Raw genomic sequence first — 21,641 nt, 5'->3', positions numbered from 1 at the left:
ACAGTCCCACACACACACACTGACTCTCACTGGGGTACAGTCCCACACACACACACACACTGACTCTCACTGGGGTACAGTCCCACACACACTGACTGTCACTGGGGTACAGTCCCACACACACACACACACACTGACTCTCACTGGGGTACAGTCCCACACACACTGATTCTCACTGGGGTGCAGTCCCACACACACACACTGACTCTCACTGGGGTACAGTCACACACACACACACACACACACACACACTGACTCTCACTGGGGTACAGTCCCACACATACATTGATTCTCACTGGGGTATAGCCCCACACACACTGACTCTCACTGGGGTACAGTCCCACACACACTCTCACTGGGGTACAGTCCCACACACACACACACTGACTCTCACCGGGGTATAGTCCCACACACACTGACTCTCACTGGGGTACAGTCCCACACACACTGACTCTCACCGGGGTACAGTCCCACACACACACTGACTCTCACTGGGTTGAGGTCCACACATACTGACTCTCACTGGGGTACAGTCCCACACACACTCTCACTGGGGTACAGTCCCACACACACACACTGACTCTCACTGGGGTCTAGTCCCACACACACTGACTCTCACTGGGGTACAGTCCCACACACACTGATTCTCACTGGGGTACAGTCCCACACACACTGATTCTCACTGGTGTGCAGTCCCACACACACTGATTCTCACTGGTGTGCAGTCCCACACACACACACTGACTCTCACTGGGGTACAGTCCCACACACACTGACTCTCACTGGGGTACAGTCCCACACACACACACACTGACTCTCACTGGGGTACAGTTCCACACACACACAGACTCTCACTGGGGTACAGTTCCGCGCACACACTGACTCTCACTGGGTTACAGTTCCCATATACACACACACTGACTCTTACTGGGGTACAGTCCCACACACACTGATTCTCACTGTGGTGCAGTCCCACACACACACTGACTTTCACTGGGGTACAGACCCACACACACTGACTCTCACTGGGTTACAGTCCTACAGGCACACACTGACTCTCACTGGGGTACAGCCTCACACACACACACTGAATCTCACTGGGGTACAGTCCCAGACACACTGACTCTCACCGGGGTACAGTCCCACACAAACACTGACTCTCACTGGGGTACAGTCCCACACACACTGACTGTCACTGGGGTACAGTCCCACACACACTGACTCTCACTGGGGTACGGTCCCACACACATACTGACTCGCACTGGAGTACAGTCCCACACACACTGATTCTCACTGGGGTGCAGTCCCACACACACACACTGACTCTCACTGGGGTACAGTCCCACACACACACACACTGACTCTCACTGGGGTACAGTCCCACACATACATTGATTCTCACTGGGGTACAGCCCCACACACACTGACTCTCACTGGGGTACAGTCCCACACACATACTGACTCGCACTGGAGTACAGTCCCACACACACACTCACTGGGGTACAGTCCCACACACACACTGACTGTCACTGGGTTAAAGTCCCACACACACTGACTCTCACCGGGTTACAGTCCCACACACACACTGACTCTCACTGGGGTACAGTCCCACACACACTGACTCTCACTGGGGTACGGTCCCACACACACACTGACTCTCACTGGGTTGACGTCCCACACATACTGACTCTCACTGGGGTACAGTCCCACACACAGTCTCACTGGGGTACAGTCCCACACACATACACTGACTCTCACTGGGGTATAGTCCCACACACACTGATTCTCACTGGGGTGCAGTCCCACACACACACACACTGACTCTCACTGGGGTACAGTCCCACACACACACACTGACTCTCACTGGGGTACAGTCCCACACACACACACACACAGACTCTCACTGGGGTACAGTCCCACACACACTGACTGTCACTGGGGTACAGTCCCACACACACACACACACACTGACTCTCACTGGGGTACAGTCCCACACACACTGATTCTCACTGGGGTGCAGTCCCACACACACACACTGACTCTCACTGGGGTACAGTCACACACACACACACACACACACACACTGACTCTCACTGGGGTACAGTCCCACACATACATTGATTCTCACTGGGGTATAGCCCCACACACACTGACTCTCACTGGGGTACAGTCCCACACACACTCTCACTGGGGTACAGTCCCACACACACACACACTGACTCTCACCGGGGTATAGTCCCACACACACTGACTCTCACTGGGGTACAGTCCCACACACACTGACTCTCACCGGGGTACAGTCCCACACACACACTGACTCTCACTGGGTTGAGGTCCACACATACTGACTCTCACTGGGGTACAGTCCCACACACACTCTCACTGGGGTACAGTCCCACACACACACACTGACTCTCACTGGGGTCTAGTCCCACACACACTGACTCTCACTGGGGTACAGTCCCACACACACTGATTCTCACTGGGGTACAGTCCCACACACACTGATTCTCACTGGTGTGCAGTCCCACACACACTGATTCTCACTGGTGTGCAGTCCCACACACACACACTGACTCTCACTGGGGTACAGTCCCACACACACTGACTCTCACTGGGGTACAGTCCCACACACACACACACTGACTCTCACTGGGGTACAGTCCCACACATACATTGATTCTCACTGGGGTACAGCCCCACACACACTGACTCTCACTGGGGTATAGTCCCACACACACACACACACACACTGACTCTCACTGGGGTATAGTCCCACCACACACACTGACTCCAACTGGGGTACAGTCCCACACACACACACACACTGACTCTCACTGGGGTTCAGTCCCACACATACATTGACTCTCACTGGGGTACAGCCCCACACACACTGACTCTCACTGGGGTACAGTCCCACACACACACACACTGGGGTACAGTCCCACACACACACACACACACACACTGACTCTCACTAGGGTATAGTCCCACACACACTGACTCCCACTGGGGTACAGTCCCACACACACTGATTCTCACTGGGGTGCAGTCCCACACACACACACTGACTCTCACTGGGGTACAGTCCCACACACACACACACACACACACACACACACTGACTCTCACTGGGGTTCAGTCCCACACATACATTGATTCTCACTGGGGTACAGCCCCACACACACTGACTCTCACTGGGGTACAGCCCCACACACACACACTGACTCTCACTGGGGTATATTCCCACACACACTGACTCTCACTGGGGTGCAGTCCCACACACACACACTGACTCTCACTGGGGTACAGTCCCACACACACACTGACTCACTGGGGTACAGTCCCACACACACACTGACTCTCACTGGGGTACAGTCCCACACACACACACACTGACTCTCACTGGGGTATAGTCCCACACACACTGACTCTCACTGGGGTGCAGTCCCACACACACACACACACACCCTGACTCTCTTTGGGGTATAGTCCCACACACACTGATTCTCACTGGGGTGCAGTCCCACACACACACACTGACTCTCACTGGGGTACAGTCCCACACACACACACACACACACACACACACACACAGTGACTCTCTCTGGGGTATAGTCCCACACACACTGACTCTCACTGGGGTACAGTCCCACACACACTGACTCTCACTGGGGTACAGTCCCACACACACACACTGACTCTCACTGGGGTTCAGTCCCACACATACATTGATTCTCACTGGGGTACAGTCCCACACACATACTGATTTGCACTGGAGTACAGTCCCACACACACACTGACTGTCACTGGGTTAAAGTCCCACACATACTGACTCTCACTGGGGTACAGTCCCACACACACTCTTACTGTGGTACAGTCCCACACACACACACACTGACTCTCACTGGGGTATAGTCCCACACACACTGACTCTCACTGGGGTACAGTCCCACACACACTGACTCTCACTGGGGTACAGTCCCACACACACACACACTGACTCTCACTGGGGTACAGTCCCACACACACACACACACACACTGACTCTCACCGGGGTACAGTCCCACACACACACTGACTCTCATTGGGGTATAGTCCCACACACACACTGACTCTCATTGGGGTATAGTCCCACACACACACTGACTCTCATTGGGGTATAGTCCCACACATACATTGACTCTCACAAAATTTATCGAACCATTCATTTGCTTTGTCTGATCTTGCTCCTTTTTATTGAGCCAGGAGAAATTGAGGACTGCAGATGCTGGAGATCAGAGCTGAAAATGTGTTGCTGGAAAAGCGCAGCAGGTCAGGCAGAATCCAAGGAGCAGGAGAATTGACGTTTCGGGCATGAGCCCTTTTTCAGGATGCCCGAAACGTCGATTCTCCTGCTCCTTGGATGCTGCCTGACCTGCTGCGCTTTTCCAGCAACACATTTTCAGCCCTTGTTATTGAGCTCCATGGTTTCTGTCTGTGCAGCCTGGCCCTGCATCTGTCAGACAGTGTGTGGAAGCGTACTGTCAGTGGGGTTCCTCTGCCCCTTCCCAGTCTCGGCACTGAGTCTGGAATGTTTGGCTGTGTGAATGGTCATGATTTGACTTGTTGAGGGGCTGGCTAATAGAAATCAGAGTAAGATCTAACCCTCATTGCTTATTATGTGACTTCATGCAAATTCTTTCTGCATTCTGTTTCCAGGGGAGATCAGCTCAAGAGTTACGTTTGACCGAGAGCTTCAGGCCAGTCACCAGGTAACTGTGCTGGTTCAGGATAGTGGGACCCCTCCTCGCAGTGTCACTGGATCGGTCTATGTCATGGTTTTAGATGAAAATGATAGTCCACCCACCTTCAGCAATGTGCCGATGGGAAAGGAGCTGATTGTTCAGGTAAGCTCACAGGGATCTACCCCTGGTCACAGCTTCACTCAGCATGTTGACACAATGCTAAATCCCAGCTCACCCTCTTTAATCTTTGTAATACTATCAAATCACAGCACAGAGGCTGAGGAGTTCAACAGTCTATGGTTCAGGAATGTGAAATTCCACAGTTTGGGAAGGAACAGAAGTGAGGAATTCTTTTGATCTGGGAGATCAGGGAGCAGAGTGTCAGATACAGTCAGTGCTTCGTTCACAGTCAGACACTGCATACAGCCGAATGGATGGAAGGAAAAACTTTGTGAAAAGCTTGTGTCCACACTTTCTCATCTCCTTGATTCTTGGCAAAATTCAAGGAAAGTAAACAAACAGATTCCAACACACACAAGCTGACAATCCTGTTTGTCCAATGAGTTTGGACAGCTGGATCTTGGTAAACAACAAGCAGCTGCCAAGAATCGACAAACAGTGTCCTTAAACTGGCCAGTCCAGTTTAATGATGGATGGATATTCAACTGTGAGGTTTAAACAAAGGAGACCAGAGACAAACAATATCTGATCATTAATGTAGAATCAAATTTGTTACTTTTGTGAACAATTATTTAATACTAATAAATAGACTTTACAGGGATGGGACAAGCTGCCAGAGGAAGTGGTGGAGGCTGGTACAATTACAACATTTAAAAGGCATCAGAATGGGTATATGAATAGGAAGGGTTTAGAGAGATATGGGCCAAATGCTGACAAATGCGATAGTTTAGGATATCTGGTCAGCATGGACGAGTTGGACCGAAGGGTCTGTTTGACTATTGTGACTCTATGACGATATGAGGTAAACAGAACCATCATTATATAACTTTACGGTTACAATTCTAATCACCCTAAAAACACACCCTCTATGCATACACATAGTTGGAAAAACATACAACAATAAAATGAAAAATGTCTGCTGTTAAAGATTGGAAACAAAAACAGAAATTGCTGGAGAAACTTAGCAGGTCTGACAGCATCCATGAAAAGAAAGCAGGGTTAATGTCTCAAGTACAGTGACCCTTTTCAGACTGGTCAGTTAATGTTAATTGTGCTTTCTCTCCATAGGTGCCACCAGAATCTTCTGAGTTTCTCCAGCAATTTCTGTTTTTATTTTCAGATTGGGGAGGAGTAACTGGGAAAGCAGTTGATTGATCTCCATTCACAGGCTTTGCTGAGGTGATTCTTCCACCAATCAGCTGCTACTGGAGGCACAGCATGACTAGTTTACACTTATATAAAAATGCCTCAATTCAATTCAATCAATTCAAAGTTACAGCTTCCAGCAACTGCTCAAAATAAAATAAACAAGTTTTTATTGGCTTACTGTGGGTTTTACTGTGGGACCCTCTTGGGAGTCATCTACAGGCCCCCAAACAGTAGTCTGGATGTCTGATGTAAGTTGAATCAGGAGCTGAAATTGGCCTGTCACAAAGATGTTACTACAGTTGTTATGGGGGATTTCAACATGCAGGTAAACTGGGAGAATCAGGATGGTATTGGACCTCAAGAAAGAGACTTTGTGGAGTGCCTCCGAGATGGATTCTTAGAGCAGCTGGTGCTGGAGCCGACCAGGGAGAAGGCAATTCTGGATCTGGTATTGTGTAACAAACCAGAATTGGTCAGAGACCTCGAAGTGAAGGAGCCATTGGGAAGTAGTGACCATAATACAATAAGCTTCAATCTGTAATTTGAGAGGGAGAGGGTACAGTACGAAGTGACAGTACTTCTGTTGAATAAAGGGAACTATGGTGCTATGAGGGAGGAGCTGGCCAAAGTTCAATGGTGCAATACCTTAGCAGGGATGACCGTGGAGGAACAATGGCGGATATTTCTGTGAATAATGCAGAAGTTGCAGGATCAGCTCATTCCTAAAAGGAAGAAAGATCCTAGGAGGAGGCATGGGCGGCCGTGGCTGACGAGGGAAGTTAAGAAACATATAAAGTTAAAAGAGAAGAAGTGTAACATAGCAAAGATAAGTGGGAAAACTGAGGACTGGGAAGCTTTTAAAGAACAACAGAGGATTACTAAGAAGGAAATACGCAGAGGTACGAGGTAAACTGGCCAATAATATAAAGGAGGATAGTAAAAGCTTTTTTAGGTATGTGCAAGGCAAAAAAATGGTTAAGACTAAAATTGGAGCCTTGAAGACAGAAACAGGGGAATATATTACAGGGAACAAAGAAATGGCAGAAGAATTAAATGGGTACTTCAGATCTGTGTTCACTGGGGAAGACACAAGCAATCTCCCTGAGGTAACAGTGGCTGAAGGACCCGAACTTACAGGAATTTATATTTGCCAGGATTTGGTGTTGGAGAGACTGTTAGGTCTGAAGGTTGGTAAGTCCCCGGGGCCTGATGGTCTACATCCCAGGGTACTGAAGGAGGTGGCTCGAGAAATCGTGGATGTGTTGGTGATTATTTTCCAGAGTTCGATAGATTCGGGGTCGGTTCCTGAGGATTGGAGGGTGGCTAATGTTATACCACTTTTTAAGAAAGATGGGAGAGAGAAAGCAGGAAATTATAGACCAGTTAGTCTGACCTCAGTGGTGAGAAAGATGCTGGAGTCTATTATAAAGGATGAAATTACGACACATCTGGATACTAGTAACAGGATAGGACAGAGTCAGCATGGATTTATGAAGGGGAAATCATGCTTGACTAGTCTTCTGGAATTTTTTGAGGATGTAACTGAAAATGGACGAGGGAGATCCAGTAGATGTAGTGTACCTGGACTTTCAGAAAGCTTTTGATAAAGTCCCACACAGGAGGTTAGTGAGCAAAATTAGGGCGCATGGTATTGGGGGCAAAGTACTAGATTGGATTGAAAGTTGGTTGGCTGATAGGAAACAAAGGGTAGTGAAAAACGGCTCCATTTCGGAATGGCAGGCAGTGACCAGTGGGGTACCGCAGGGATCCGTGCTGGGACCGCAGCTTTTTACAATATATGTTAATGATATAGAAGATGGTATCAGCAATAACATTAGCAAATTTGCTGATGATACAAAGCTGGGTGGCAGGGTGAAATGTGATGAGGATGTTAGGAGATTACAGGGTGACCTGGACAAGTTAGGTGAGTGGGCAGATGCATGGCAGATGCAGTTTAATGTGGATAAATGTCTGGTTATCCACTTTGGTGGCAAGAACAGGAAGGCGGATTACTACCTAAATGGAATCAATTTAGGTAAAGGGGCAGTACAGAGAGATCTGGGTGTTCTTGTACACCAGTCAATGAATGCAAGCATGCAGGTACAGCAGGTAGTGAAGAAGGTTAATAGCATGCTGGCCTTCATAACAAGAGGGATTGAGTACAGAAGCAAAGAGGTTCTTCTGCAGCTGTACAGGACCCTTGTGAGACCACACCTGGAGTACTGTGTGCAGTTCTGGTCTCCAAATTTGAGGAAAGACATTCTGGCTATTGAGGGAGTGCAGCATAGGTTCACGAGGTCAATTCTTGGAAAGGCAGGATTACCTTACACTGAAAGACTGGAGCGACTGGGCTTGTATACCCTTGAGTTTAGAAGACTGAGAGGGGATCTGATTGAGACATATAAGATTATGAAAGGATTGGACACTCTGGAAGCAGGAAACATATTTCCGCTGATGGGTGAGTGCAGAACCAGAGGACACAGCTTAAAAATACGGGGTAGACCATTTAGGACAGAGATGAGGAGAAACTTCTTCACCCAGAGAGTGGTGGTTGTGTGGAATGCTCTGCCCCAGAAGGCAGTGGAGGCCCAGTCTCTGGATTCATTTAAGAAAGAGTTGGATAGAGCTCTCAAAGATAGTGGAATCAAGGGTTATGGAGATAAGGCAGGAAGAGAATACTGATTAGGAATGATCAGCCATGATCATATTGAATGGCGGTGCAGGCTCGAAGGGCTGAATGGCCTACTCCTGCACCTATTGTCTATTGTCTATTGTCTACTGCTGAGAACAAAGACAGCTCCTGAGTCAATGATGGTCTGAAGGTTTCTCTCGATCCTGTTCCAATCACCAAGCTATGCAGCTACCTGGGAACCAATCACATCGCTGTTGGCAGGCAGAAAGCCTTTGTCATCAATAACTGATCACTAACAGACCAATTAGTTATTTGTTTCTGGATGAATTTCCATTTGTACAAACCCTTGGTTCTAGCTCATCTGTGCCTTCTCCTCCCGCTGCTGGAACCAACAGCTGGGTAAACAGTGCTTCCAATAAGTGTTGGTAACTTATCTTCAAAAACTTGCAGGAACTGTTCAACAATCCTTGATTTATCAAACAGTTCACTTCTCATTTCAGTCCACAATTAAAATATGGAAAAATAGAAAGACACAGTCTTTACATGTACCACCTGTGACTTTGACAGTACACGAGTGACTGAGTATAATACTGTGAGTGACTGACATTCAATGTGAGTGCAACATGTATCTAACTTCTTGTCCAGTAAGTTTGTTTTCTTAGTAAAGCCTGAAGAATTCTCATCATCAACATGGTCCTTCTCACCTTCATGTCTATGCAGGTTATTGAAGGAAATCAGCCAGGAAATCTGGTGACAACTTTACAGGCAAAGGATGCTGATGAGGGAGAGAATGGCACTGTGATTTACTCACTCGCAGGTAAGATTGGTGGAATGAAAACTGAGCAATGCTGAAGTTAGCAGGTCAGCGGCAGGTGCAGTTAAATAGAGGAACGTGAGATTTGATTGTGACCCTAATGAAGTAACTGATAGAAGTTCAAGATGTGGACGGAACAGTGGATTTAAGGGGTGTGAGACTGGTTGCATGACCATTGTTTCAATGTGTAGTTGTTTGCTCACAAAGTAAGAGAGGTTTGCTGCACCCCCTTTAGAATTGAACCCCTATGTTATATTGTCTTTCAACTTCCTTCCAAATTTCTCTGCATTGACCTTCATCTGCCACCTATCCATCCACTCCACCAACTTGTCAATGTCTTTTGGATTTTCACCTTGTCTTTCTCACAGATTACAATTCTTCCAAGCTTTATGTCCTCTGCAAACATGGAAATTGTCAACTGCACAGCAAGATCCTGACCATTAATAAATATCAGAAAAAGCAAGGGTCCCAATACTGACCGCTAGGGAACTCTATTACAAATCTTCCCCATGGATCATTAGTCTCTACTTCCTATCGCTCAGTGATTTTTTTTTAATCCAGTCTGTTACTGCCCAGGTTATACCTGGATTGATTAGGGTAATGCAGTGGATGTTCTCTACATGGACCGAAGTCAGCCATTTGACAGGGACTCACATGGCAGACTTGTCAGAAAGAGTAAATCCTACAGGGTTCACGGAATGAGCTGGATTCAAAATTGGCTCAAAAACAGGAAACAGAAGCTAATGGTGGTTGGTGTGTTTGTGTTGGTGTGTTTGGTATGTGTGTTTGGTGTGTTTGGTTATATGTGTTTGGTGTGTTTGGTGTGTTTGTGATGGTGTGTTTGGTGTGTTTGTGTTGGTGTGTTGGTGTATTTGGTGTGTTTGTGTTGGTGTGTTTGGTGTGTTTGTGTTTGGTATGTTGGTGTGTTTGTGTTGGTGTGTTTGGTATGTTGGTGTGTTTGTGTTGGTGTGTTTGGTATGTTTGTGTTTGGTATGTTTGTGTTTGGTATGTTTGTGTTTGGTATGTTTGTGTTGGTGTGTTTCTGTTGGTGTGTTTGTGTTGGTGTGTTTGGTGTGTTTGTGTTGGTGTGTTTGGTATGTTTGTGTTTGGTATGTTTGTGTTGGTGTGTTTGGTGTGTTTGTGCTGGTGTGTTTGTGTTTGGTGTGTTTCTGTTGGTGTGTTTCTGTTGGTGTGTTTGTGTTGGTGTGTTTGGTGCGTTTGTGTTGGTGTGTTTGTGTTGGTGTGTTTGGTGTGTTTGTGTTAGTGTGTTTGGTGTGTTTGTGTGGGTGAGTTTGCGTTGGTGTGTTTGGTGTGTTTGCATTGGTGTGTTTTCTGTGTTTGTCTTGGTGCATTTGTTTCGGTGTGTTTGTGTTGCTGTGTTTGGTGTGTTTGTGTTGCTGTGTTTGGTGTGTTTGTGTTGGTGTGTTTGGTGTGCTTGTGTTGCTGTGTTTGGTGTGTTTGTGTTGGTGTGTTTGGTGTGTTGGTGTGTTTGGTGTGTTTGTGTTCGTGTGTTTGGTGTGTTTGTGTTGCTGTGTTTGGTGTGTTTGTGTTGATGTGTTTGCGTTGGTGTGTTTGGTGTGTTTGCATTGGTGTGTTTGGTGTGTTTGCGGTCGTGTGTTTGGTGTATTTGCATTGGTGTGTTTGTGTTGGTGGGTTTGGTGTGTTGGTGTGTTTGGTGTGTTTGTGTTGGTGTGTTTGCGTTTGTGTGTTTGGTTTCTTTGTGTTGGTGTGTTTGATGTGTTTGTGTTCGTGTGTTTGGTGTGTTTGTGTTGATGTGTTTGGTGTGTTTGTGATGATGTGTTTGCGTTGGTGTGTTTGGTGTGTTTGTGTTGGTGTGTTTGGTGTGTTTATGTTGGTGTGTTTGGTGTGCTTGTGTTGATGTGTTTGCGTTGGTGTGTTTGTGTTGGTGTGTTTGGTGTGTTTGCGTTGGTGTGTTTGGTGTGTTTGTTTTGGTGTGTTTGTGTTGGTGTGTTATTGCTGGTTTATTTGTGTTGGTGTGTTTGTGTTGGTGTGTTTGTGTTGGTGTGTTTGGTGTGTTTGTGTTGGTGTGTTTGGTGTGTGTGTGTTGGTGTGTTTGATGTGTTTGTGTTGGTGTGTTTGTGTTGGTGTGTTTTGTGTTGGTGTGTTTGCGTTGGTGTGTTTGTGTTGGTGTGTTTGGTGTGTTTGTGTTGGTGTGTTTGGTGTGTGTGTGTTGGTGTGTTTGATGTGTTTGTGTTGGTGTGTTTGTGTTGGTGTGTTTTGTGTTGGTGTGTTTGCGTTGGTGTGTATGGTGTGTTTGTGTTGGTGGGTGTGGTGTGTTTATGTTGATGTGTTTGCGTCGGTGTGTTTGTGTTGGTGTGTTTGCGTTGGTGTGTTTGTGTTGGTGTGTTTGGAGTGTTTGTGTTGGTGTGTTTGTGTTGATGTGTTTGTGTTGGTGTGTTTGGTGTGTTTGTGTTGATGTATTTGTGTTGGTGTATTTGTGTTGGTGTGTTTGGTGTGTTTGTGTTGGTGTGTTTTTGTGTGTTTGCGTTGGTGTGTTTGTGTTGGTGTGTTTGGTGTGTTTGTGTTGGTGTGTTTGGTATGTTTGTGTTGATGTGTTTGCGTTGGTGTGTTTTTGTGTGTTTGCGTTTGTGTGTTTGTGTTGGTGCGTTTGTGTTGGTGCGTTTGTGTTGGTGTGTTTGCGTTGGTGTGTTTGCGTTGGTGTGTTTGCGTTGGTGTGTTTGCGTTTGTGTGTTTGTGTTGGTGCGTTTGTGTTGGTGTGTTTGCGTTGGTGTGTTTGGTGTGTTTGTGTTGGTGTGTTTGTGTTGGTGTGTTTGGTGTGTTTGTGTTGGTGTGTTTGTGTTGATGTGTTTGTGTTGGTGTGTTTGGTGTGTTTGTGTTGGTGTGTTTTTGTGTGTTTGCGTTGGTGTGTTTGCGTTGATGTGTTTGTGTTGGTATGTTTGTGTTGGTGTGTTTGGTATGTTTGTGTTGATGTGTTTGCGTTGGTGTGTTTTTGTGTGTTTGCGTTTGTGTGTTTGTGTTGGTGCGTTTGTGTTGGTGTGTTTGTGTTGATGTGTTTGTGTTGGTGTGTTTGGTGTGTATGTGTTGGTGTGTATGTGTTGGTGTGTATGTGTTGGTGTGTATGTGTTGGTGTGTTTGCGTTGGTGTGTTTGTGTTGGTGCGTTTGTGTCGTTGTGTTTGTGTTGGTGTGTTTGTTTTGGTGCATTTGTTTTGGTGTGTTTGGTGTGTTTGTGTTGGTGTGTTTGTTTTGATGTGTTTGTGTTGTGTTGGTGTGTTTGTGCCGGTGTGTTTGGTGTGTTTGTATTGGTGTATTTGTTTTGGTGTGTTTGGTGTGTTGGTGTGTTTGGTGTGTTTGTGTTAGTGTGTTTGGTGCATTTGTGTTGGTGTGTTTGGTGCGTTTGTGTTGGTGGGTTTGGTGTGTTTTTGTTGGTGTGTTTGGTGTGTTGATGTGTTTGGTGCGTTGGTGTTGGTGTGTTTGGTGTGTTTGTGTTGGTGTGTTTGTGTTTGTGTGTTTGTTTTGGTGTGTTTGGTGTCATTGTGTTGGTGTGTTTGTTTTGATGTGTTTGTGTTGTGTTGGTGTGTTTGTATTGGTGCGTTTGTGTCTATGTTTTTGTGTTGGTGTATTTATTTTGGTGTGTTTGGTGTGTTGGTGTGTTTGTGTTAGTGTGTTTGTTGCATTTGTGTTGGTGTGTTTGGTTCGTTTGTGTTGGTGGGTTTGGCGTGTTTGTGTTGGTGTGTTTGGTGCATTTGTGTTGGTGTGTTTGGTGTGTTGGTGTGTTTGTTGTGTTTATGTTGGTGTGATTGGACTGTTTGTGTTGGTGTGTTTGTATTGGTTTGTTTGGTGTGTTTGTGTTCGTGTGATTGGTGTGTTTGTGTTGGTGTGTTTGGTGTGTTTGCATTGGTGTGTTCTCTGCGTTTGTCTTGGTGCGTTTGTTTCGGTGTGTTTGTGTTGGTGTGTTTCTTTTGGTGCGTTTGTTTTGGTGTGTTTGGTGTCATTGTGTTGGTGTGTTTGTTTTGATGTGTTTGTGTTGTGTTGGTGTGTTTGTATTGGTGCGTTTGTGTCGATGTTTTTGGTGTTTTTGTGTTGGTGTATTTGTTTTGGTGTGTTTGGTGTGTTGGTGTGTTTGGTGTGTTTGTGTTAGTGTGTTTGGTGTGTTTGTGTTGGTGTATTTGGTGAATTTGTGTTGGTGTTGGTGTGTTTGGTGAATTTGTGTTGGTGTGTTTGGTGTGTTTGTGTTTGTGTTGGTGTGTTTGTGTTGGTGTGTTTGGTGTGTTTGTGTTGGTGTGTTTGTGTTGGTGGGTTTGGTGTGTTGGTGTGTTTGGTGTGTTTGTGTTGGTGTGTTTGGTGCATTTGTGTTTGTGTGTTTGGTGTGTTTGTGTTGGTGTGTTTGGTGCATTTGTGTTGGTGTGTTTGGTGTGTTTGTGTTAGTGTGTTTGGTGCATTTGTGTTGGTGTGTTTGGTGCGTTGGTGTTGGTGTTTTTGGTGTGTTGATGTGTTTGGTGCGTTGGTGTTGGTGTGTTGGTGTGTTTGGTGTGTTTGTGTTGGTGTGTTTGTTTTGGTGTGTTTGGTGTGTTGGTGTGTTTGTTGCATTTGTGTTGGTGTGTTTGGTGCATTTGTGTTGGTGTGTTTGGTGTGTTGGTTTGTTTGTTGTGTTTATGTTGGTGTGATTGGACTGTTTGTGTTGGTGTTTTTGCATTGGTTTGTTTGGTGTGTTTGTGTTAGTGTGTTTGGTGTGTTTGTGTTGGTGTGTTTGGTGTGTTTGTGTTGGTTTGTTTGGTGTGTTTGTGTTGGTGAGTTTGTTTCTGTGTGTTTGTGTTGGTGTGTTTCTTTTGGTGCGTTTGTTTTGGTGTGTTTGGTGTGTTTGGTGTCATTGTGTTGGTGTGTTTGTTTTGATGTGTTTGTGTTGTGTTGGTGTGTTTGTGTTGGTGCGTTTGTGTCGATGTTTTTGGTGTTTTTGTGTTGGTGTATTTGTTTTGGTGTGTTTGGTGTGTTGGTGTGTTTGGTGTGTTTGTGTTAGTGTGTTTGTTGCATTTGTGTTGGTGTGTTTGGTTCATTTGTGTTGGTGGGTTGGGTGTGTTTGTGTTGGTGTGTTTGGTGTGTTGATGTGTTTGGTGCATTGGTGTTGGTGTGTTTGTTGTGTTGGTGCATTTGCGTTGGTGTGTTTGGTGTGTTTGTGTTTGTGTTGGTGTGTTTGGTGTGTTTGTATTGCTGTGTTTGGTGTGTTTGTGTTACTGTTTTTGGTGTGTTTGTTTTGGTGTGTTTGGTGTGTTTGTGTTGATGAGTTTGGTGTGTTTCTGTTGGTGTGTTTGGTCTGTGTTGGTGTGTTTTGTGTGTTTGTGTTGGTGTGTTTGGTGTGTTTGTGTTGGTGTGTTTGGTGTGTTTCTGTTGGTGTGTTTGGTGTGTTTGTGTCTGTGTCTTTGTTTGCGTTTGTGTTGGTGTGTTTGTTTTGGTGTGTTTGGTGTGTTTGTGTTGGTGTGTTTGTGTTTGTGTTGGTGTGTTTGGTGTGTTGGTGTGTTTGTGTGGGTGTGTTTGGTGTGTTTGTGTTTGTGTTGGTGTGTTTGGTGTGTTTGTGTTGGTGTGTTTGGTGTGTTGGTGTGTTTGATGCGTTTGTGCTGGTGTGTTTGTGTTGGGGTTGGTGTGTTGGTGTGTTTCGTGTGTTTGTTTTGGTGTGTTTAGTGCATTTGTGTTGGTGTGTTTGGTGTGTTTGTGTTGATATGTTTGGTGTGTTTGTGTTTGTGTGTTTGTGTTTGTGCGTTTGTGTTGGTGTGTTTGTTTTGGTGTGTTTGGTGTGTTGGTGTGTTTGGTGTGTTTGTGTTGGTGTGTTTGGTGCATTTGTGTTGGTGTGTTGGTGTGTTTGTGTTGGTGTGTTTGGTGTGTTTGTGTTGGTGTGTTTGGTATGTTTGTATTGCTGTGTTTGGTGTGTTTGTGTTACTGTGTTTGGTGTGTTTGTTTTGGTGTGTTTGGTGTGTTTGTGTTGGTGTGTTTGGTGTGTTTGTGTTGGTGTGTTTGGTATGTTTGTATTGCTGTGTTTGGTGTGTTTCTGTTCGTGTGTTTGGTCTGTGTTGGTGTGTTTGGTGTGTTTGTGTTGGTGTGGTTGGTGTGTTTGTGTTGGTGTGTTTGGTGTGTTGGTGTGTTTGATGCGTTTGTGCTGGTGTGTTTGTGTTGGTGGGTTTGGTGTGTTGGTGTGTTTGTGTTGATGTGTTTGGTGTGTTTGTGTTGGTATGTTTGGTGTGTTTGTGTTGGTGTGTTTGGTGTGTTTGTGTGGGTGTGTTTGGTGTTTGCTGTGTTTGTGTTGGTGTGTTTGGTGCATTTGTGTTGGTGTGTTTGGTGTGTTTGTGTTGGTATGTTTGGTGTGTTTGTGTTGGTGTGTTTGGTGCATTTGTGTTGGTGTGTTTGGTGTGTTGGTGTGTTTGTGTTGGTGTGTTTGGTGTGTTTGTGTTTGTGTTGGTGTGTTTGGTCTGTTTGTGTTGGTGTGTTTGGTCTGTTTGCGTTGGTGTGTTTGGTGTGTTTGTGTTGGTGTGTTTGGTGTGTTTGTTTTGGTGTGTTTGGAGTGTTTGTGTTGGTGAGTTTGGTGGGTTTCTGTTGGTGTGTTTGGTATGTTTCTGTTGGTATGTTGGGCCTGTGTTGGTGTGTTTCGTGTGTTTGTGTATGTGTGATTTGTGTGTTTGTGTTGGTGTGGTTGGTGTGTTTGTGTTGGTGGGTTTGGTGTGTTGATGTGTTTGTGTTGTTGTGTTTGTGTTTGTGTTGGTGTGTTTGGTGTGTTTGTGTCTGTGTCTTTGTGTTTGTGTTGGTGTGTTTGGTCTGTGTTGGTGTGTTTCGTGTGTTTGTGTTGGTGTGTTTGGTATGTTTGGCGTGTTGGTGTGTTTGATGCGTTTGTGCTGGTGTGTTTGTGTTGGTTGGTTTGGTGTGTTGGTGTGTTTGTGTTGGTGTGTTTGGTGTGTTTGTGTTGGCGTGTTTGGTGCATTTGTGTTGGTGTATTTGGCGTGTTGGTGTGTTTGTGTTGGTGTGTTTGTGTTTGTGTTGGTGTGTTTGGTCTGTTTGTGTTGGTGTGTTTGGTGTGTTTGTATTGCTTTGTTTGGTGTGTTTGTGTTACTGTGTTTGGTGTGTTAGTTTTGGTGTGTTTGGTCTGTTTGTGTTGGTGTGTTTGGTGTGTTTGTATTGCTTTGTTTGGTGTGTTTGTGTTACTGTGTTTGGTGTGTTAGGTTTGGTGTGTTTGTGTCTGTGTCTTTGTTGTGTTTGTGTTGGTGTGTTTGGTCTGTGTTGGTGTGTTTCGTGTGTTTGTGTTGGTGTGTTTGGTATGTTTGGCGTGTTGGTGTGTTTGATGCATTTGTGCTGGTGTGTTTGTGTTGGTGGGTTTGGTGTGTTGGTGTTTTTGGTGTGTTTGTGTTGGTGTGTTTGGTGCATTTGTGTTGGTGTGTTTGGTGCATTTGTGTTGGTGTGTTTGGTGTGTTTGTGTTGGTGTGTTTGTGTTTGTGTTGGTGTGTTTGGTGTGTTTGTATTGCTTTGTTTGGTGTGTTTGTGTTACTGTGTTTGGTGTGTTAGGTTTGGTGTGTTTGTGTCTGTGTCTTTGTTGTGTTTGTGTTGGTGTGTTTGGTCTGTGTTGGTGTGTTTCGTGTGTTTGTGTTGGTGTGTTTGGTATGTTTGGCGTGTTGGTGTGTTTGATGCGTTTGTGCTGGTGTGTTTGTGTTGGTGGGTTTGGTGTGTTGGTGTTTTTGGTGTGTTTGTGTTGGTGTGTTTGGTGCATTTGTGTTGGTGTGTTTGGTGCATTTGTGTTGGTGTGTTTGGTGTGTTGGTGTGTTTGTGTTGGTGTGTTTGTGTTTGTGTTGGTGTGTTTGGTCTGTTTGTGTTGGTGTGTTTGGTGTGTTTGTATTGCTTTGTTTGGTGTGTTTGTGTTACTGTGTTTGGTGTGTTAGTTTTGGTGTGTTTGGTGTGTTTGTGTTGGTGAGTTTGGTGTGTTTCTGTTGGTGTGTTTGGTGTTTTTCTGTTGGTGTGTTTGGTCTGTGTTGGTGTGTTTGGTGTGTTTGTGTTGGTGTGTTTGTGTTGGTGTGTTTGGTGTGTTTGTGTTGGTGTGTTTGATGCGTTTGTGCTGGAGTGTTTGTGTTGGTGGGTTTGGTGTGTTGGTGTGTTTGGTGTGTTTGTGTTGGTGTGTTTTGTGCATTTGTGTTTGTGTGTTTGGTGTGTTTGTGTTGGTGTGTTTGTTTTGATGTGTTTGTGTTGTGTTGGTGTGTTTGGTGTGTTTGTGTTGGTGTATTTATTTTGGTGTGTTGGTGTGTTTGGTGTGTTTGTGTTAGTGTGTTTGGTGCATTTGTGTTGGTGTGTTTGATGCGTTGGTGTTGGTGTTTTTGGTGTGTTGATGTGTTTGGTGCGTTGGTGTTGGTGTGTTTGTTTTGGTGTGTTTGGTGCGTTGGTGTGTTTGTTGCATTTGTGTTGGTGTGTTTGGTGCATTTGTGTTGGAGTGTTTGGTGTGTTGGTTTGTTTGTTGTGTTTATGTTGGTGTGATTGGACTGTTTGTGTTGGTGTTTTTGCATTGGTTTGTTTGGTGTGTTTGTGTTAGTGTGTTTGGTGTGTTTGTGTTGGTGTGTTTGTGTTGGTGTGTTTGTGTTGGTATGTTTGGTGTGTTTGTGTTGGTGTGTTTGGTGTGTTTGGTGCATTTGTGTTGGTGTGTTTGGTGTGTTTGTGTTGGTGTGTTTGGTGCATTTGTGTTGGTGTGTTTGGTGTGTTTGTGTTGGTGTGTTTGGTGTGTTTGTGTTGGTGTGTTTGCGTTTGTGTTGGTGTGTTTGTGTTGGTGTGTTTGGTGTGTTGGTGTGTTTGATGCGTTTGTGCTGGTGTGTTTGTGTTGGGGTTGGTGGGTTGGTGTGTTTGGTGTGTTTGTGTTGGTGTGTTTAGTGCATTTGTGTTGGTGTGTTTGGTGTGTTTGTGTTGATATGTTTGGTGCGTTTGTGTTGGTGTGTTTGTTTTGGTGTGTTTGGTGTGTTGGTGTGTTTGTGTTGGTGTGTTTGGTGCATTTGTGTTGGTCTGTTGGTGTGTTTGTGTTGGTGTGTTTGGTGCATTTGTGTTGGTCTGTTGGTGTGTTGGTGTGTTTGGTGTGTTTGTGTTGGTGTGTTTGGTGTGTTTGTTTTGGTGTGTTTGGTGTGTTTGTTTTGGTGAGTTTGGTGTGTTTCTGTTGGTGTGTTTGGTGTGTTTGTGTTGGTGTGTTTGGTGTGTTTGTGTTGGTGTGTTTGGTATGTTTGTATTGCTGTGTTTGGTGTTTTTGTGTTACTGTGTTTGGTGTGTTTGTTTTGGTGTGTTTGGTGTGTTTGTGTTGGTGAGTTTGGTGTGTTTGTTTTGGTGTGTTTGGTGTGTTTGTGTTGGTGAGTTTGGTGTGTTTCTGTTCGTGTGTTTGGTCTGTGTTGGTGTGTTTGGTGTGTTTGTGTTGGTGTGGTTGGTGTGTTTGTGTTGGTGTGTTTGGTGTGTTGGTGTGTTTGATGCGTTTGTGCTGGTGTGTTTGTGTTGGTGGGTTTGGTGTGTTGGTGTGTTTGTGTTGGTGTGTTTGGTGCATTTGTGTTGGTGTGTTTGGTGTGTTTGTGTTGGTATGTTTGGTGTGTTTGTGTTGGTGTGTTTGGTGTGTTTGTGTGGGTGTGTTTGGTGCATTTGTGTTGGTGTGTTTGGTGTGTTTGTGTTGGTATGTTTGGTGTGTTTGTGTTGGTGTGTTTGGTGTGTTTGTGTTGGTTTGTTTGGTGTGTTGGTGTGTTTGATGCGTTTGTGTTGGTGTGTTTGGTGCGTTTGTGTTGGTATGTTTGGTGTGTTTGTGTTGGTGTGTTTGGTGTGTTTGTGTTGGTGTGTTTGGTGCATTTGTGTTGGTGTGTTTGGTGTGTTGGTGTGTTTGTGTTGGTGTGTTTGGTGTGTTTGTGTTTGTGTTGGTGTGTTTGGTCTGTTTGTGTTGGTGTGTTTGGTGTGTTTGTGTTGGTGTGTTTGGTGCATTTGTGTTGGTGTGTTTGGTGTGTTTGTGTTTGTGTTGGTGTGTTTGGTCTGTTTGTGTTGGTGTGTTTGGTGCGTTTGTATTGCTGTGTTTGGTGTGTTTGTGTTACTGTTTTTGGTGTGTTTGTTTTGGTGTGTTTGGTGTGTTTGTGTTGGTGTGTTTGGTATGTTTGTGTTGGTGTGTTTGCTGTGTTTGTGTTGGTGTGTTTGGTGTGTTTCTGTTGGTGTGTTTGGTGTGTTTGTGTCTGTGTCTTTGGTGTGTTTGTCTTGGTGTGTTTGGTGTTTTTCTGTTGGTGTGTTTGGTCTGTGTTGGTGTGTTTTGTGTGTTTGTGTTGGTGTGTTTGGTGTGTTTGTGTTGGTGTGTTTGGTGTGTTGGTGTGTTTGATGCGTTTGTGCTGGTGTGTTTGTGTTGGTGTTGGTGTGTTTAGTGCATTTGTGTTGGTGTGTTTGTGTTGGGGTTGGTGTGTTGGTGTGTTTGGTGTGTTTGTGTTGGTGTGTTTAGTGCATTTGTGTTGGTGTGTTTGGTGTGTTTGTGTTGATATGTTTGGTGTGTTTGTGCGTTTGTGTTGGTGTGTTGGTGTTGGTGTGTTTGGTGTGTTTGTGTTTGTGTTGGTGTGTTGGTGTGTTTGATGCGTTTGTGCTGGTGTGTTTGTGTTGGTGGGTTTGGTGTGTTGGTGTGTTTGGTGTGTTTGTGTTGGTGTGTTTGGTGCATTTGTGTTTGTGTGTTTGGTGTGATGGTGTTGGTGTGTTTGGTGTGTTGGTGTGTTTGTGTTGGTGTGTTTGGTGTGTTTGTGTTGGTGTGTTTGGTGTGTTTGTGTTGGTGTGTTTGTTTTGATGTGTTTGTGTTGTGTTGGTGTGTTTGGTGTGTTTGTTTGGTGTGTTTGGTGCATTTGTGTTGGTGTGTTTGGTGTGTTTGTGTTAGTGTGTTTGGTGCATTTGTGTTGGTGTGTTTGGTGTGTTTGTGTTGGTGTGTTTGGTGTGTTGGTGTTGGTGTGTTTGGTGTGTTTGTTTGGTGTGTTTGGTGCATTTGTGTTGGTGTGTTTGGTGTGTTTGTGTTAGTGTGTTTGGTGTGTTTGTGTTGGTGTGTTTGGTGAATTTGTGTTGGTGTGTTTGGTGTGTTTGTATTGCTTTGTTTGGTGTGTTTGTGTTACTGTGTTTGGTGTGTTAGGTTTGGTGTGTTTGTGTTTGTGTTGGTGTGTTTGTGTCTGTGTTGGTGTGTTTGGTGTGTTTGTTTTGGTGTGTTTGGTGTGTTTGTGTTGGCGTGTTTGGTGCATTTGTGTTGGTGTGTTTGGTGCATTTGTGTTGGTGTGTTTGGTGTGTTGGTGTGTTTGTGTTGGTGTGTTTGTGTTTGTGTTGGTGTGTTTGGTCTGTTTGTGTTGGTGTGTTTGGTGTGTTTGTATTGCTTTGTTTGGTGTGTTTGTGTTACTGTGTTTGGTGTGTTAGTTTTGGTGTGTTTGGTGTGTTTGTGTTGGTGAGTTTGGTGTGTTTCTGTTGGTGTGTTTGGTGTTTTTCTGTTGGTGTGTTTGGTCTGTGTTGGTGTGTTTGGTGTGTTTGTGTTGGTGTGTTTGTGTTGGTGTGTTTGGTGTGTTTGTGTTGGTGTGTTTGATGCGTTTGTGCTGGAGTGTTTGTGTTGGTGGGTTTGGTGTGTTGGTGTGTTTGGTGTGTTTGTGTTGGTGTGTTTGGTGCATTTGTGTTTGTGTGTTTGGTGTGTTTGTGTTGGTGTGTTTGTTTTGATGTGTTTGTGTTGTGTTGGTGTGTTTGGTGTGTTTGTATTGGTGTATTTATTTTGGTGTGTTGGTGTGTTTGGTGTGTTTGTGTTAGTGTGTTTGGTGCATTTGTGTTGGTGTGTTTGATGCGTTGGTGTTGGTGGGTTTGGTGTGTTTTTGTTGGTGTTTTTGGTGTGTTGATGTTTTTGGTGCGTTGGTGTTGGTGTGTTTGTTTTGGTGTGTTTGGTGTGTTGGTGTGTTTGTTGCATTTGTGTTGGTGTGTTTGGTGCATTTGTGTTGGTGTGTTTGGTGTGTTGGTTTGTTTGTTGTGTTTATGTTGGTGTGATTGGACTGTTTGTGTGGGTGTTTTTGCATTGGTTTGTTTGGTGTGTTTGTGTTAGTGTGTTTGGTGTGTTTGTGTTGGTGAGTTTGTTTCTGTGTGTTTGTGTTGGTGTGTTTCTTTTGGTGCGTTTGTTTTGGTGTGTTTGGTGTGTTT

General features: G+C 45.0%; 1 protein-coding gene across 2 annotated transcripts in view; it reads left to right on the top strand.

The window, feature by feature from the left end:
* Positions 1 to 21,641, top strand: part of LOC140481056 (protocadherin-16-like) — a 367,181-nt gene that overhangs the window by 250,833 nt on the left and 94,707 nt on the right. For both annotated transcript variants that reach the window (XM_072576651.1, XM_072576652.1), the window contains 2 exons: positions 4,702 to 4,889; positions 9,409 to 9,505. In XM_072576651.1, coding sequence (XP_072432752.1) covers positions 4,702 to 4,889; positions 9,409 to 9,505 — 285 coding nt within the window. The remainder of the gene's footprint in view (positions 1 to 4,701; positions 4,890 to 9,408; positions 9,506 to 21,641) is intronic.

This window comes from Chiloscyllium punctatum, chromosome 9 (assembly GCF_047496795.1).
Source record: "Chiloscyllium punctatum isolate Juve2018m chromosome 9, sChiPun1.3, whole genome shotgun sequence".
NCBI lineage: Eukaryota > Metazoa > Chordata > Chondrichthyes > Orectolobiformes > Hemiscylliidae > Chiloscyllium > Chiloscyllium punctatum.
The sequence above is the reverse complement of the archived record's forward strand: the minus strand, read 5'-3'. Positions and strand labels throughout refer to the sequence as shown.